This window comes from Aureobasidium namibiae (genome assembly GCF_000721765.1).
Source record: "Aureobasidium namibiae CBS 147.97 unplaced genomic scaffold scaffold_15, whole genome shotgun sequence".
Classification (NCBI taxonomy): domain Eukaryota; kingdom Fungi; phylum Ascomycota; class Dothideomycetes; order Dothideales; family Saccotheciaceae; genus Aureobasidium; species Aureobasidium namibiae.
The window spans coordinates 661,502-673,623 of NW_013581194.1; the positions used below are offsets into that span (position 1 = coordinate 661,502).

Here is a 12,122-nt window from a genome sequence, read left to right on the forward strand (position 1 = left end):
CCGAAAGTCAAGTCTGGGTGAGCGACGACAAGGTTGCGTCGAGGAATGCGCGAGCGCGGCCCACCGACTTGCCGAAAGCCGCATCCTTCCTCTCCATAACTTATGCGAAGCCGTGCCACGCGGATTGCTATAGGAATAAATACACCTGCAAATGATGAGCATTCGCTGAGAGTTGTGGTATCGAGGGCTCTCTCCGTATTCAGCTACCAAATAGGCCAAACCGTGCATCTTGACAGCTTCATTTCTACGTATGTGCAGTTGATCATGAGAGTGGATTGGGAGTTACAGACCTGACCACACAGGAAGTTTGAAGCGAAGCCAGTCCAACGCACAGTCAAGGCTCTTCCGCAATCGCTTGTACATCCTTGACATCCTCCAATTGAGATGCCTACCATCTTGATTTCTGGTGCAGCCTCTGGTCTGGGACGCGCATTTCTGGACTCATACTCGAATGATGGATCAAACAATGTTATAGCCATCGACAGGCAACCCATCGAGCTCTCAGTCTACCAAAATCATGCAGCGACCATACAGTCACATATTGTCGACGTGACAGACGAGAGATCCATCAACCACCTTACCGCTATGCTGAGCGACACACCAATTGATCTGTTCATCCACAGCGTGGGTGTCCGTGGCTTAGTCCCTGCTATCGAAGATGTTCAGCCTGAATCTGTAGCTGCCGCCGAAACCCTGGAGGTCATGGACTTGTCGACCTTGATGCACACCTTCCAAGTAAATGCTGCTGGCACTTTTCTGCTCATTCGAGCTCTCCTCCCAAGCCTCAGACGGGCAAACGCCGCAAAGGTGATCATCATGTCTTCGCGAATGGGAAGTGTTGGTCACAACACCACGGGCTCTGCCTATGCATACCGCGCGAGCAAGGCCGCTCTCAACGCTATGGTCAAGAGCTTCAGTATAGATGTACCCGAAGTTGTATTCGTACTCTGTCACCCAGGTCGCGTAGAATCAAGACTAGTCAAGTACAAGGAAGATGGTGCTATCAGTGCACAAGAAAGTGTTTCTGGATTGCTCCCACTTGTAGAAAGCTGGAACAAGGACGACAGTGGCCACTTTTACGACAGATTTGGGCAACCTATCGTGTGGTAGCTGCTAAGCCTTTGTCTACATAACACCGTGGAACGCGAAGCAGTTAGAAGGGAATAGAAGATCGCACTACAACAAGCGCCATTGACCTCGAGCATTGTCATCAATCATGAGCCGTTCCTTGTTCATCCTCTTGCGTCGCGGCTGCCTTTGCCACGCCTGCAGGTTCATCTTGCTCGTCATCTAGAACGTCTTTCTTAACTAGACCCTCCAAGGTAGATAGGCAGGCTCCATAGCTGCCAACCATAGCTTCGACGCGAGCCATAGTGTCCTCTTGGGAGTTCTTGCGACGGTGGGCTTGTGATCTCAGCTTTCCACTTTCCATGCCTTGGATGTTGAGCATCAGCCCTGGTATGTCCTTCCTGGACACCTCATCTGCCCATGATGGGGCTTGACTGACAGTAGTCCTGAGAATCTGCCAATGTTGACTTAAGCTTTGAGCTTCATTCACCGTCTTTCCATCTGGCGCTATGTCGACCAGTATCATGCGCTCGCGATTGTTGGCGACCTGCAGAGATGTACCAACGAGCTCTTGATTCATACCATCCACAACGGCGGAAGTTAAGAAGTCGGGATTGTCGTCTGAAAATATGTAGTGTACCGATGGATGATGATGCTCGCTGGTGTCTGGGTTCTCGATCAAGGTAAAGAATGGACGGAAATCGGGAGGTGGGAGAAGTTCGTCAGGTGCAGCGATAGGGTATGTAGGGTCATCGAATAGTCCTGAAAAGAATCAATCAGCACGGTCAGTGATTACATTGTTGTGAACGGGCATACCGTCGGAGGTGGTTACCGCCTGATCCGCGCGAACGGAGGAGGCGGCATCATCATCATCGTCGCGTTGTTGCGGAGGGGTACTCGAGTCGTCAGTGGTTTGGGCAAAGCTGTGAGAGTACCGTTTGTTTACTGCCGACATGATCCTCTGCTCGCGATCGACAAGAGCAAGACCACACGGGTTGTTGTGAGTTTATGGCCGTGGACCCTGACTAAGCGTTGCTTGGCAAGATGCATGTGAGAATGGCGTCTTTGTCGAAAGAACAACGCAAGAGAGAGGGTGCCACCGTTGCTTATATCTCGAGAGTGCAGAACTCAAGATTGGGCAGTCTGCTCAGGCTGAACCTCACTCTGATCAGCGGTTCCTTTGATGCGGAAGACTGAGTTCATTAGCACCACGATTCCTGAATGAGCGACCAAGACTAGGTCAACTGGACGTACCTTGTCTGCACATGGGACATCTGCCTTGACTTGACTCTTGGTTGATCCAGGTATCGAGACAATGCTTGACTGGTGTTAGTGTCGTTGGTCGAGAAGGTTCAACAAGGACCATATACCATATGGAACGAATGTGTGCACTGTCCCATGACTGGAAGTGAGTCAGCACAGTGCAGCTAGCACAACCGAGATGGGCACATACTGATAGGACAGTCGTCTCCTGGAAACTTGCATTTCGGACAGGTACCATCAAACTGTACGCGACAGATGCCGCAATCATCGTCTTCTGGCATATCCCAACGCCAGGCGGCGACAGCATGATATGAGAGAATCTTGACCTTCATGTTTCTGACAGAAGCGTGGTATAACACACGAGTTCGTTTGGGCAGGTGTAGGTATACATAGCACCAGGGTCTCTTTGTTGTTTTCGTTTGAAGGTAGAAGCTCGGGCCATTGACGTATGCGATAAGGATAAGCTCGACTTATCGCGAGGTGATCGGCCGTGTCACATGGGGAAGGCGTGCTCGAAGGCTCCACCTTGAAGAGTCGACTTGGGGTGTTTCGGCGTGCGAAGCCTTTCTGTTGCTTTCTCCACACTGCGACAGACACTTAGATTGGATCCTGGAGAAGCATACTGCTCGAAGTCGCACGCGTTTCTCGCTCCCAATCACATCATCAAGACCACAGCTCCACAGCTCACGATCCCATCAAGCTCGAGTGGGGCAGCAATGGCTTCGTTGCTCCGATCGGCTGCGTCCTCAACCTTCCCACCTCTCCGAAGCTCCTTCAAACACTCTCACAGCATGTCGGCGCAACGAGCAATGTCTCTCTCGTCGTATCTCGTCAAGCCCGCCGAACTCAGCGCTGCTCTGAAAGGCAATGCTCCTACTCGCTTGGCCACTTCTCCTCGAGTCATTCCCCTGTGTGCCAGTTGGTTCATGCCCAATGATCCCGAGAAGAGGTCAGGATATGAAGTCTTCAAGCAGGGCCACGTCCCCAGTGCTCGGTACCGTTCTCCTTCTTCCCACCCAGACGTTTAAGAACTGACTTCCAGCAGCTTCTTCGACCTAGACCTCGTCTCGGACACCACTTCTCCATACCCCCACATGCTGCCCAGCCCTCAGGTCTTCACCCAAGCCATGCGTAAGCTAGGCATCCGTCGTGACGACAACATCGTCGTCTACGACAGTGCCGAGCTCGGCATTTTCAGTGCACCCCGCGTTGCCTGGACTCTGCGTGTCTTCGGTCACCCCAGCATTCACATCCTAAACAACTACAAGCTATGGGTCGAAGAAGGTCTTCCTACCGAGAAAGGCGAACAAACAGAATTCCCCGAGTCGCAGTACCCTGAGCCGCAGATCGATCCTTCCAAGGTTGCGGCTTTTGAAGAAGTCAAGGAGATTGCTAGGGATTACAACAAGGAAGGTAGAGAAGGTGTGCAGATCTTGGACGCCAGGTCTCTTGGTCGCTGGAGCGGCGTTGATCCTGAGCCGAGACCTGGACTCTCTTCTGGACACATCCCCGGATCCATCAGCGTTGCTCTTCCCGAACTACTGGATCCAAAGACCAAGACGTTGCTTTCTAGAGAAGAACTGCTCGATATCTTCAGAACTAAAGGAGTCGACCCTCTCAAGCCCATCATCAGCTCTTGCGGCACAGGAGTCACGGCAAGCGTGATCGATGCTGCCTTGACCGAGGCCGGCTTCCCCGAGACCAACAGAAAAGTCTACGATGGCAGTTGGACCGAGTGGGCCCAACGAGTGCGAGCTTCGGACAATTTGATTCACAAAAGTCGGTAAAAAGAGGCACTATGTGTGACGACGAGCGACGAAGAAAGTGTTGATAGCATCATTATACCCGACATGCAATAACGGATGACATGGAAAAAGGTTAGCAGAGTACTCCTTCTCACTATTTTACGTTGCTTCTAGCCTGGCTGGAGTGGAACAATTTGTCTTAGCTTCCCATTGTGTCATCGTCTGTGAACCTCATTCTCTTCCCGCCAAAGTCTAGAGTAATATTCTCACTATGGAGAGACACAACATTTTCCAGGCCAGAGGTACGTCCAGAGTGTGAGTGCGTGACCCATCTCGATGGAGACCATGCCATTCCTTGAAAGTAGCGAGCAGTCTATCGGCTGCACGAGCCCCTTCTTTCCACATCAAGGAAGTGCTGATTCCCCCATACCAATCCTTCCCATGTTACATCTCCCATGCCCACTCTCCTCTAATCCCTCTATCCCTCCATCTTAACATCCCCGTCCTTCTCTCCCCCACCCAATCCCTCAACTCCGTCCACCAACCCCAAACTCCAACGACAAAAAATGCCCAATTTGGCCTTGAATTCCTCGATCATCTCAACAGTCTTGTTGTTGACCACATTGATCTTTGTAAGTTTTTCTTCTTGACAAGTCTCCCTCCAGAACTTTCTTTCGGGTGCTTTGGCTTGCCACCATTGAGCTCTTTCGTCTTCGAGGACTTCGAGGAGGGTGGAGATGTCGCGGAGGGTAGGGATCAGGAGGGATGGTTTTTGTTGTGCGGTGGTGGTGATTGTGATTTTGGTTGTGGTTGAGAGGGATGAGGGGTTCTTTTCTTCGGCGCTGGAGGCAGCAGAGTTTTTTGGGGGGCAGTTGAGCTCGGTGTGTGCTGTGGTGACCAGCAGACTCAGGTCAGAGATGAGTGGTTCGAGTGCTTTGGGCCAGCGCGAGGATGTGGAGATGGTGTTGAGGCTGCAGAGTTGACACATTGCTGCGGAGGGTTTGGATGTGGGTTGAGTATGCAAAGAGGTGGGTTGCTTAGTAGAGGCATGAAGCACGGTATTTAATATCGAATGTGAGTATGCGAGAGTGTTGCAAGCATCGGAGAAGAGAAAAAGGGTGACAGCGTTGGCTCTTGACTGAGAGTGAATGTGCCTTCGCTCGCTCGTCTGTCGCTGATGCACGAAACGCTTCACTTTGCCCTTCAACGTTCTACTTTTGTGCTTCTTCTTCTGTATCAAATGGTCTCAAAGTGTAATTGCAAAGATGCATGAGACTTACTTTCTGTGATCCGTCCGAGTGACCTCTACAAGGGAGAGGCTTATTCGGGGTATTTCCATGGTCACACTGTTGTTTATAAGGAGACTGTGCATCTCTACGACATTGCATATCAATTCCACTACTTGCTCCAGTGTGATGTGCCGAAAGATAGGATGCTACACTCCTTATAAGCCCTGGCTGTTGTTGTCTTTCTCATTTGGTTATGTCTCATCAAGTCACATGAACATTCGTTGCCAAGAAATACATTGATGGTCAAGGGAGTGAATTGATCTATCTCGGTCTTTTACAATGAAGAGAATGGCAACTATGCTGTTTCCACTTCTTGAATCTGCTCAGGCTCGGTCGATGCGCTCACCTGTGGTCCTGTCGCACCTGTCTCGGTCTGTGTACCCTCGACAACCGCACCTGCCCCAACCATCTCCTCGACCGCGGGAGCATCGATAGCATCACTACCTCCCACAGCCTCGGGCGTCTCGATACCGGCGGCATTGCTAGGTTCAGTCACCATTGCCTCGTCCTCGGCGCCACTATTGTGACCACTAGCCGACTTCTCCTTTTCTTCCTCGGCCATCTCGGCCGCTTCCCAGTCGTCAACAACAGGTTCTACAGGAACAACAGGCTTTTTCTCCTTCTTCTTCTTGGCAAAAGTGACTTTGCTTCCACCAGCAAGGGCGGAGAACAAGTTGCTGTTCGACGATGCTGTCTGGACAAGAGGTCGGCGAGATGCTGCGCTTTTCGCAGCAACACGAGACCAACCATCACTGACGCCATTCTCTGTCTCACGGCGTATGATGTTGAGCGAAGAGTCTGTGCGACAAAGCTGAAGCGTACCGAGGCTCTTTGCCGCAATGGCAGTAGCAATCGGAGCTTTGGCGTTCTTGAGTGTCTGGTCCAGTGTCTGATCATCAAGAGTACGACTAATGGCCTTGATAATTACTTCTTCGTTGGGCAGAAATTCAACGTCGAATTGCACAGGAAGAGCGAAAGATGCCAGCTCTGTTCTGACCTCTTCAATCATAAGACCAAAGCGCGGTCGCATGATAACGTAGCTGTTGAAAGGCTCTCCAACTTCGTTTGCACGAACTTGATTGGCTGGCGCTTCACTGCTAGCAACTGCTTTTCCAGAAGCCAAACGCTGAGCGTTTCGGATACGCGCGCTCTCCTTCAATGTCTTTGGCGGCGAACGGACGAAGCGAGGTGTCTTGAAAATGGCGACGTGACGATGAGGTTCGGGATCCATGCTTTCTGAATCCATGCCAAAGTCTTCGGCCAGGTGGTGGATAAAGGCTCGCTGGGTGGATGTCATGGGCTTGAATCTCAATCTCTTCTCGTCATCCGCAGCTGCAAACACACGGAACTCGCGCTCTTGGTTAGTTGACCAGGTTGGGTGAGCTGCATAAAGATTGAGAGTCTCATTGGAAAAGGGAACATGGTCACCACCTTCAACATGTGCCTCTTGATCGATGTTGAGCGCGAGTGCCAACTTGCGATTGCGCTCTAGTCTGGCGCACTCTTCGTTGCAAGGCAGAGACTTTGTGAGGTTACCCTCGCTGGTCTTAGATGCGTTACATCTCATCTCCTGCTTCTGAGCCTGGCACTCACAAGTGATGAAGATCTTGTGGGTGCATGGCTTGTCCTCTTTGCAAGCAGTAGGAGCGTGACAAATGGCTTCGTCTGGGTGATCACAAGCCTTTTTAGCCTTTCCACAGGACTGTTGGCAAGGTCGACCCCCAGCATCTTCACACTCGCCATCGCGATGACAGGGCTTAGTGCAGAAGTGAGAGCCGCACTTGAGCTTTCGGCCACAGATTTGTCCACAACTGACGTCCTTCAGCCAGCACTGTTGGTTCTTGAGACTCTTCTTGCCACACATACAGCTCTTTTCGACAAGGAAAGGGCATCTGGGACAGCTCTCATTGTCCATATGGCAATTGTGCTGGACCTGAGGATGACCGCATGTCTTGGGACGATTGCACTGGAAGCGACATGGTGGAGGCTGAGTGCCACAAGGCAGAGGTGGTGTCAGGATGGTGCGGCCACAGTTGCAATTGATTTCGTCGAAGATGGCCTCCCGGCAAGATCCACAGGGCCCCTTGTGGCAGAGATCTTCGCAAAAGTGGTTGCCACATTTGAGAAGTCTACCACAGGGGCGAGTACAAATATGCTCAGCCTCAAAGCCGTCATCGATAGGCCGAATGTGAGCTTCCTCAAGCTTGCGGCCCTTCCGCTTGATGGCTTGACGCTCGGCAGCCTTGCGCTCCCCTTCGCAACAGCGCTCGTCGCAGGCGTGACGGCCACAGTTGAGGGTAGCTCTGCAGACTCTCATACACTGAGGAGACTCAATCCTGCCTTGGTGACAGATGGTAGTCGAAGTTGTTCTGCCACAGCGGCAGTTGATGGGAACAGCCTTGAGACAGGGCATACAAGCACCAGAGTGACACAACTGTTCGCATTGATGTCCACAGGAGAGCTTCTTCATGCATGCTTTCTTACAATTCGTGATGAGATCTGAGCAAGAAGTGCGAGCATCAGGAGAAATTTCCGAGAGCTTGGTCTTGCCACATGGACAGTGTGTCACAACGTCAGGAGACCGAGGACAGTGGCCGGGGTCAGTCTCTTGCGAGTGACAAGACTTCTGGCAGTGGTGAATACCGCAATCGAAGGCACGATCACAGGAATTGGCGCAAGCAAACATGCCAGTCCATTCCTCGACGATGTCCTGGCCGTGCTCGGCGGTATGCTTTTTATGGCTTGCGACTTCGTCGCCACGGTCGGCGCAAAGCAAGGCCTTCTCAACCTGACCACAGTAGCAACGAGCATCGATGCGCACTTCACAAGCTCCACATAGACCCTCATGGCAAGGTCTCGGACATTCGTGCTCCCCACAGGGCATGAGATCACCACAGACTTCACCACAGCTCCAGCCATTTTCGTAGTCGGTGTCGGTACAACGACGGGTCGACTCGTGCTTGCCACAGAAGCAGGTCTGGGTGGGACCCATGTGGGTACACGGCGGACAAGGGCCAGCGTGACAGGTCAACTGACAAGGATGAGGGCACTTGCGGACTCTTTCTCTGCCACAAGTGTTTCCGCAGGAGTGTGGCGGTAGACCAGTGACGGCACGTGGTTCGACTTCTTTCTCACACCAACACGTGTATGTTTTGGGCAGGGTGTCCTTCGGAAGATTGCAGCCTGGACATCTCCATTGGCGAGGGGGAGGAATCTCGCCGTTCTCTCGACCTTGTTGCTGAGCAGCGGCGGATCCTTGATTTTGGGACCACTTCTTGACACAGGACATGTGGAATACAGTCCAGCAAGTGTGACATGACCAGACTTTTGAGTTGCGAAGAACCTCACTCGTGCAGATGGGACATTCGTAGTGGCCGTTGTCGATATCGTGATGAGTGCGTGTGGCGATATCGGGAGCTGTAGATTTGGACAGACGGCGTCTTTGCGAACGAGGTTGTGTCTGCTGTGAGGTAGCACCTTGAGCAAGAATGGGGTGTCCGGGGACGAAGGTAGTAGCATCGGGCTGCAGTTCGCCATCCGAGGTGAGCTGGCCGCCAAAAGCTCTGCCGTTGACGGTCCTGTTTTCGCGCACCCTGCCGCCTCGAGCACCTCCTCTTCCCCCTCTTGCGCCACCTCTTCCTCGTCGCGCGTCTTGATTGCGTGGATTAGTTGCCTCTGTGCCTGAAACGTCGGCACTCGAGGGGTCGACAGATGAGGGTTGGGTCGATGGTGCGACTGAAGATGGTCTCAGCGCGAGGAGAGGGTCGCGAGCACCACGCCCTCTTCCTCCACCACCTCTTCGCCTACGACCAGGATTTGAGGCGTCTGACTGCGGTTCGTCTTGTTGAGTTGGTGGATTTGTGTTTGGAGTCCTCTCACCGCGTGGTCTACGATTGCGAGGGCGGTTAGACGAGCGACCGGACTGAGGCTCGGATTGAGGGATGGAAGCAGATTCGGCGGTAGACATGATTAGTGTGGCGCTCAGAGTTGTGTCGAGAAGTGGTGTAATTGTGGACGTGGTTAGAGAATCGACTGAGCAGTGATGCAAAGGTCGTGGCAACTTTTAGCAAAAAGGAAATGGCAGGCTCAATAAATAGCGGCCTGATAGAACGAGAAAAGACAAACAAACGCGTGAAAGTAGAAGGCGCGAGGAGTGTCGAGTGTGTTTCTATTTGAATGTAGAAAGTGGCAAGGCAAACAGAGGAATTGTCACAAGGAAACCAAGACTCTCTGCGCCCCGCCAATGACATCGACTCGGAAGCTACGTGACTCACGCGCGGCTCGGTCCGTCTTCTCGCGCGAGACGGCCGTCGGCAAGCAATGTTCCGATACCGACCACTCTTTTGTCAACTGGACCATCGACCAACTACAGCAATGGCAGAGCCAACGGTTGTCGCATCGCCTCAAGGCACCAAGCGCACCAGAGATCAAGTCGAGGCCGAGGACGCGACTCGGCAGATTGACAATGCGACCAATGAAGACGCCGATTGTAAGCATCCGACACTCTCAGTTTGTCTAGATCAGATTCCTGACTTGTTGCAGCCACATCTTCGGATGACGACGACGACATTGGTCCAGCACTGCCTTCAGCAGCGGCTCCCAAGACTAAGAAGCGTAGGAAACTGCCATATGAGAAACTCTACGTCGCCGCTCTGCCTGCCTCGCCTCGCTACTCGAAGTCCATGATGCACCAAGACCAACTATGCTTCAATACCTTTACACCTCATACCGACTTTCTCATTACCACCTCAATCGACGGCGTAGTCAAGTTCTGGAAAAAGGTTGCAGATGGGATAGAGTTCGTCAAGGAGTTCAAGGCACACGAGGGAGAGGTTAGGAGCGTCAGTGTGAGCGCTGATGGTCGTAGTTTCGCGACTGCTGGTGTCGACGGCTCTGTCAAAATCTTCGATGTCATCACCTTCGATCTCCTGGCTATGCTCACTCCCGAACGCGCGCCCAGATCTGTGTGCTTTGTACACGGCCGCGGTGCTTCTCTGCCACTATTGGCCGTTTCTCACGAACAAAGTCCTCAAATCACCATCTACGACGGGAGAGGCGAGAACACGACGCCCTTGTACGAGCTGGAGAAGTTACACAAAGTTTCGGTGTCGCTCATGTCGTACAACCACCATCACGACTGTGTTGTATCTGTCGACGAAGGCGGCATGGTCGAATACTGGAGTCCTACCAGCAACTACGAAAAGCCAGACAACGTCTTTGCTATCAAGAGCTCAACCAACTTGTTTGACTTCAAGAAGGCCAAATCCGTTCCCTCATCCATCACCATGTCTCCTACTGGCCAGCAGTTCGCAACCATGTCCTTTCCCGATCGCAAAGTCCGCATCTTTGACTTCCCTACTGGCAAACTGTACAGAACCTATGACGAATCACTTGCTACCATTACCGAAATGCAGCAGGCCGGGACTGCTATCGACAGGTTAGACGATGTCGAGTTCGGTCGAAGACTGGGTGTTGAGCGTGAAATTGAGCATCCTGCCGTTCGCGCTCGTATCAATGTTATCTTTGACGAGACCGGCAACTTCATCCTTTATGGTTCAATCTTGGGTACAAAGGTCATCAACACTCTAACGAACCGCGTTGTCAAAGTCTACGGTAAGGAGGAGCCCTTTAGGGCTCTGAACTTGGCCCTCTACCAAGGTCAGCCTGAGAAGAAGGGTGTTGTCACTGTACAGATGGCTGCCAGTGATAACCCTTTGTTGCAACAAGCTGAGGCTCGTGACTCGATGCTTGTCGCAACAGGATCAGGAAAAGTGCGCTTCTACATGTTCACAAACGATACCGACGTCAACAAATCTGACCGCGACGTCCATAACGAAAAACCGCGTACCATCGCGACGAAACAACAAGCAGAGGCAGCAAAGGCCCAGACAGGCTCCTCCGCTACTATCCACACATCTATGGGCGACATTCAGATACGTCTGTACCCAGAGCATGCCCCGAAAGCAGTCGAGAACTTTACTGTTCACAGCAAAAACGACTACTACAACGGCATCATCTTCCACCGCATTATCCGCAAGTTTATGATTCAAACTGGTGACCCTCTAGGTGACGGTACTGGAGGTGACAGTATATGGGGCAGCAACTTTGAAGATGAATTCACTCCTGCTTTGCGTCACGACAAGCCCTACACAGTCAGCATGGCAAATGCTGGTAAGAACACCAATGCCAGTCAATTCTTCATCACAACAGAAAAAACGCCGTGGTTGGATGACAAGCACACGATTTTCGGGCGCGTGGTCAGAGGCATGGACGTGGTCCACAGAATTGAAAATGCTAAGGTGTGGAAGGAGAAGCCGATGGAGGATATAAAGATCATTAGCATCTCGGTGAGCTAGGGGTAGGTAGTGCCGCTGTCCGCCTTGCCATCCTCACCGTGGCCACGTCTTACTTTTTATCTCATTCGTGAATCTTGACAGGTTTTGAATGTGGGCCTTTGTTGACAAAATCCTCATGTGCTCAGAACAGGACTGGATACCTATTGGTCTGCACAATCTTTCTATATACTCGAGTCCGTCCTGCGGAAGTCTGATACGGATTCAAGCTCGACCAGTGGCCTGGAAGACACAAGCTTAAATCCTGCGGAACCGTATGGCTTGTTGTATGACGCCTAGCGGCACAAAACGATGAGAATCTACACATCAAGATGCACTGGGTATCATCAGGCCTCGTAGCATCAATGCCAATCGACTTGATCGACTCCTCAAAGAATCTTGAGTAATAGCAAAGCATGTTCGCA

The 12,122-nt window shown here is 52.0% G+C and overlaps 7 protein-coding genes across 7 annotated transcripts; 3 read left to right on the forward strand and 4 right to left on the reverse strand.

Moving 5' to 3' along the window:
- Positions 1-384: 384 nt before the first annotated feature.
- Positions 385-1,110, forward strand: M436DRAFT_53003 (NAD(P)-binding protein; the record flags this gene model as incomplete). Its single annotated transcript, XM_013569395.1, has 1 exon — positions 385-1,110. The coding sequence occupies one exon, from the start codon at positions 385-387 to the stop codon at positions 1,108-1,110; it is 726 nt and encodes a 241-aa protein (XP_013424849.1).
- Positions 1,111-1,210: 100 nt separating this feature from the next.
- Positions 1,211-2,023, reverse strand: M436DRAFT_53231 (uncharacterized protein; the record flags this gene model as incomplete). Its single annotated transcript, XM_013569436.1, has 2 exons — positions 1,211-1,830; positions 1,885-2,023. 2 exons carry the CDS (start codon positions 2,021-2,023, stop codon positions 1,211-1,213), a joined length of 759 nt encoding a protein of 252 aa, XP_013424890.1.
- A 173-nt stretch (positions 2,024-2,196) lies between these two features.
- On the reverse strand, positions 2,197-2,663 carry M436DRAFT_75144 (anaphase-promoting complex component APC11; the record flags this gene model as incomplete). Its single annotated transcript, XM_013569566.1, has 4 exons — positions 2,197-2,261; positions 2,323-2,386; positions 2,439-2,470; positions 2,522-2,663. The coding sequence occupies 4 exons, from the start codon at positions 2,661-2,663 to the stop codon at positions 2,197-2,199; spliced, it is 303 nt and encodes a 100-aa protein (XP_013425020.1).
- Positions 2,664-3,122: 459 nt separating this feature from the next.
- M436DRAFT_84391 (Rhodanese-like protein) lies at positions 3,123-4,118 on the forward strand (the record flags this gene model as incomplete). The annotated part of the gene is made up of 2 exons (XM_013569567.1): positions 3,123-3,325; positions 3,377-4,118. The coding sequence occupies 2 exons, from the start codon at positions 3,123-3,125 to the stop codon at positions 4,116-4,118; spliced, it is 945 nt and encodes a 314-aa protein (XP_013425021.1).
- A 436-nt stretch (positions 4,119-4,554) lies between these two features.
- Positions 4,555-5,064, reverse strand: M436DRAFT_52817 (uncharacterized protein; the record flags this gene model as incomplete). Its single annotated transcript, XM_013569358.1, has 1 exon — positions 4,555-5,064. The coding sequence occupies one exon, from the start codon at positions 5,062-5,064 to the stop codon at positions 4,555-4,557; it is 510 nt and encodes a 169-aa protein (XP_013424812.1).
- Positions 5,065-5,915: 851 nt separating this feature from the next.
- Positions 5,916-9,185, reverse strand: M436DRAFT_31447 (uncharacterized protein; the record flags this gene model as incomplete). Its single annotated transcript, XM_013569323.1, has 1 exon — positions 5,916-9,185. A coding segment is annotated over one exon (3,270 nt), but the record flags the coding sequence as incomplete, so codon positions are not given.
- Positions 9,186-9,739: 554 nt separating this feature from the next.
- On the forward strand, positions 9,740-11,721 carry M436DRAFT_52881 (cyclophilin-type peptidyl-prolyl cis-trans isomerase; the record flags this gene model as incomplete). Its single annotated transcript, XM_013569372.1, has 2 exons — positions 9,740-9,854; positions 9,908-11,721. The coding sequence occupies 2 exons, from the start codon at positions 9,740-9,742 to the stop codon at positions 11,719-11,721; spliced, it is 1,929 nt and encodes a 642-aa protein (XP_013424826.1).
- Positions 11,722-12,122: the final 401 nt, after the last annotated feature.